Source organism: Pteropus alecto, unplaced genomic scaffold, assembly GCF_000325575.1.
Source record: "Pteropus alecto unplaced genomic scaffold, ASM32557v1 scaffold33, whole genome shotgun sequence".
Taxonomy (NCBI): Eukaryota; Metazoa; Chordata; class Mammalia; order Chiroptera; family Pteropodidae; genus Pteropus; species Pteropus alecto.
This window is the reverse complement of record NW_006435762.1, coordinates 769,073-773,199: the sequence shown is the minus strand read 5'-3', so window position 1 is coordinate 773,199 and position 4,127 is coordinate 769,073. Positions and strand designations below refer to the sequence as shown.

General features: G+C 34.0%; 1 protein-coding gene across 1 annotated transcript in view; it reads left to right on the top strand.

The window, feature by feature from the left end:
- The window catches only part of ZBBX (zinc finger B-box domain containing), a 94,680-nt gene that overhangs the window by 44,604 nt on the left and 45,949 nt on the right, over positions 1-4,127 (top strand). The window contains exon 8 of the mRNA XM_006910801.2: positions 2,100-2,255. Coding sequence (XP_006910863.1) covers positions 2,100-2,255 — 156 coding nt within the window. The remainder of the gene's footprint in view (positions 1-2,099; positions 2,256-4,127) is intronic.

Here is a 4,127-nt window from a genome sequence, read left to right as displayed (position 1 = left end):
TGAATTATAATTCTTTCTTGATAATTTTATATAAAATTAATTGTATTGTTTTTGATATTTAAAAAAATATAAAATGAAAACTAGACATTTTAACCACTTTTGAAATCACAGATCTTTATTCTAGGGAATTTAAAAATCAGATAGATTGGATTACTTTGTTTAAAAAATATTTGCCAAAATACAGGTATATCTGGAAGGATTAAGCATTACCATTGGCTTGAATTTTTTTCTTTTTTTATTATTTTTTCTTTTTTTCTTGTTAAATCAACTGTATTTAGCTTCAATTTATAAATGATAAAATGCACCCATCATTTCTTTGTGCTCATTGTTTAAAAATCATGCTTAAAAAACAAATAACATAAGTGTTACTCTCAATCATTTTTAAGTATACAGTTCAGCAGTGTTAAGTACAATTAGTAGTAAATAAGCCATAGTGATCTACTGTACAGTATAATGAATATAGAAAATAATATTGTACTATCATTATATATTTCTTTTTTAAAAAGGACTACATAGGTCTGTATGGGCTTTTTAATTATCATTGGGAAAATTTGGAGCAGATATCATAGCTTTGTATATGGACAACAATATATATGCATAGGTCACATTAGTGATTTTTTATAGCTAAGTTATAAATTCAGTGTGAAATAACACTAGTTAATCTGATGTACATTGATTTATTCTAAAATCAGATGGCAGTGAATCTTAACAAATTTACAAAAGGTCATATTGGAAAGTTTCAATGTCATCAGCTATTTAAATAGGTAACTAGATGAAAATTTAAAAATAGGAATTTTCCATGGGAGAATACAAAATAATTATGTCTGATCTCTGCTGAAGTTTTCCTCTGTCTTGAGGACATTTGATAAGAACTAAGACCTATTGTTCACGTTCCTACTGCCAGGTTCTCAGAGAGCCTCTGAAGAGCCTGCCTCTTTCCCCTGGAGTTAGTTTAGTTCAACTTCAGATGGCATTCAGAATCCTGCAGGGTCTTAGGGCAGACCAGAATAGTACTGATAGGAAAGTCCTCAGGAAATCGGGCCTTCCCGAGATTCACCTGTTCAGCCACTCTGAAGGCACATGAAAAGGTTTTTTGAATTCTTTTTCTCAGTCATTTATTTTAATTCTGCAATTCTTCTGCTTCCTCCCCCAGCACCTTGTTTTTACTATATGTTATCTGCCAGGCATGGTAGTAGCATTACAAAGACTTAGGAAGACATAATTTTTCCTTCTGTGAGCTTACATGCTATGATGGGATAGATAGACACCAAAAGATGACATAAAATCAATATTGTAGGGGTAGGTAGGGCTCTACTCAGGGTAGGAGTAGGGTACAGAGAATCAGCACCTCACACAGCTGGGGGAGGAAGGCAGTGAAAGATTCCTAGACCTGTGTGAGTAACTTGGGACAAATCCAGAAGAAATAGGCATCTGCCAGGCAAAGAAGATAGTAGGGGAGGGAAGGCCTTCCTGGCAACTGAAACTCATGAGCAAAGGTAGGACATGTGAAAAAGCTTTGCCTGCACTAGGGAACTACAGGTAGATGTGTGCTCTTGAATAGTTAATACTTTCTAAAGATGTTTTATCATCAAGGAATACTTATTACCGCTTATTCAGGCTCCTACTATATTAGCAATATTTAGTTCTTTAGCCATAATGTGCACAAAATAACACATCTGTTTATTTGAGATTAATATAGTGGAAGGCTATGAGTCATTAGAATTATATATACCTGGGGTCACTTCCTAGCTGTGCCACCCACTCACTGTGTGACTAAGGGCAAGTTATTAAAACACTCAGAGCTTTTGTTCCTTTATTCCTAAAGCAGATAAAAATAGGTATGCTTTAGAATTGACTTTAGGATTTAAAGACACGTTTTTAAGATACTTAGGATAATATTAGCCCAAACTAGCCCCTCAATAGATGGCAGCGCTCACTATTATATTGGTTGATATAAATGTCAATTTGTATTTTTAAATATTAAATGAAATGCATTGAATTTAGCAGTCATAAAATAATGAAAATATGATTTGATGTATCTAAATTACTTAGGCTGACATATTAGGCTTTTTAGTTATATTTTGTTCCTTTTTTAATAGGCAAAATCTCAAATATTATCCAATGTATTGAATGTTGCCCATCGGTTTATAAAGGAAGTTAATCCAGATGAACCCAAAGGGGAGAATTGCTCTACAAAGGAGATTAGTACAAGTCAGCATAAATCTAAATCTCTTCTGCCAGGGAGCAACTCTGAGGTAAGCTGATGAAAATATATTAGACATTTTCTTTCATCAATGACCACGGAGACTGTCATTTATATATTTAACTAGAGCTATAGAGTTTTGCAGATTATTTTATCACATTGTTGTTTAATATGAATTTGTTTTTGATTAATCAAAAACATCTTGACTATAAAATCTCTTTAAGGAGATTGCTTTGATTCCACTGAACACTGGTTTTTTGATGAATGGAAATTTCTACATGTCAGGAAATGAATGAGTATTGGGAGAAACATAAAAAAGGTAACACAATGCAATACAATGATTTTATATTAATCAGGATTTCAGGGAGGCTAAAAATATAAAACCTTGCCGAGTGTTTTAGGTGATAGTAAATTTCACAGTTATTTAATATCGGATTTATACCAAATGCTGGTAGTTATTGAGATTGATTACTGATCCTATGATGTGCTAAATAAATTTTCATCAGCTTATGTCCATATTTTTATAACAAACATGTTATATTGTTTTGTTTTGTTCTGTTTTTAGCAAGAAACAAACTTTCTCAAATTTTGATCTATGTAATAATCCTCATTTGGTTATATACCACTCATTTTTTCACTGGAGTTCAGAAACAGTATGTAACTTGGCCAAAGTCACACAGTGTGACTTATTTGGTGACAGAGTGAGGCTTGAACTTTAGTCCGTTGAGTCCCAAACTCATGCTCATAGAACATAAAAGAAAACATTCTCTACGCTAGTAGGATCTCTTTATAGCAGAGGAACTATGCTTGAATTGTCCAAGAAAGTCAACATATTTATGTGTTACTAGACCTGCCAAGGCTGTTTGTAAGGAATCATGGAATGAGTTATAGCCTCATTGTTATAATAACGTATTGAAGACTGACTATGTTCCAGATATTGTCCTAAATATTTTACATGTATTATTCCTTTTTGTCCTTTTTGAAATTCTTCTTTTTATTCAGATGGGAAAACAGCGGCAAAAAAATCCAGTTTTTATAAAGTGCCCAAGGTATCATTGATAGTGCTATTTGAACCCAGATCTTCTGATTCCAAATTACTTACTTTTAACTACTACTCAGAGCCTATGGTTTTAAGGATTCTCCTTCATGCTTGTCATTTTATCTATTAAATCAGTAATGATAGTGGTAAATCAACAACTAACATTTGTTAATCTGATGCTAGGCATTGTGCTAAATCTATTAGCTGCCTTATCTTAGCCAATAATCACAATAACCATCTAAGTTTTGCATTATTATTACCCCATTTAACAGATGAGAAGGGCAGTGGAGGGTGGGTGGGTAAGTAGACCTACTAAAATTCTATAGAGCTTACTTTTTTGCTGGTACCTTTAATTCCTACAGTAAAGGATGCATCTTGTCCATGTAGGCGACTGCTATATAGACCCTCCACCTCTTTACTTAAGAACCATTAATTCAGTGGTTTTATCCAGGAGCACACATTAGAATCAAACGAAGAAATGTTAAAGAAATACACATAACTGAGTTTAGCATCTCTGTGGGTGGGGTCCAGACATCTGTGGTTTTAGCAACTGCTCAGTAATTCTGGTGAGTATTCCCGATTGAGAGTCAATTGCGATCGATCCTCAGCGTATGCACCTGTACACAGGTGCTTGGCACTGTTCTTTGCTATAGAGCAGTGATTCTTTAACTGTAATGAACATCTGTAGCACTGGGTGTGCATTCCTGGTCTGCCATTTATTGATTTGTTTGTTTGTTTGCATCTACCTTAGAGCCCAGGAATCTCATTTTTAATTAGCCTAGTAAGCAATTTGAATGCCTGGAAGAATCAAAGTGGTGCAAATGACTGATATTTGTCTTAAGGCCTTTCTTATGGACTCAGGCCAGTGGATATCCTTGGAAAGAG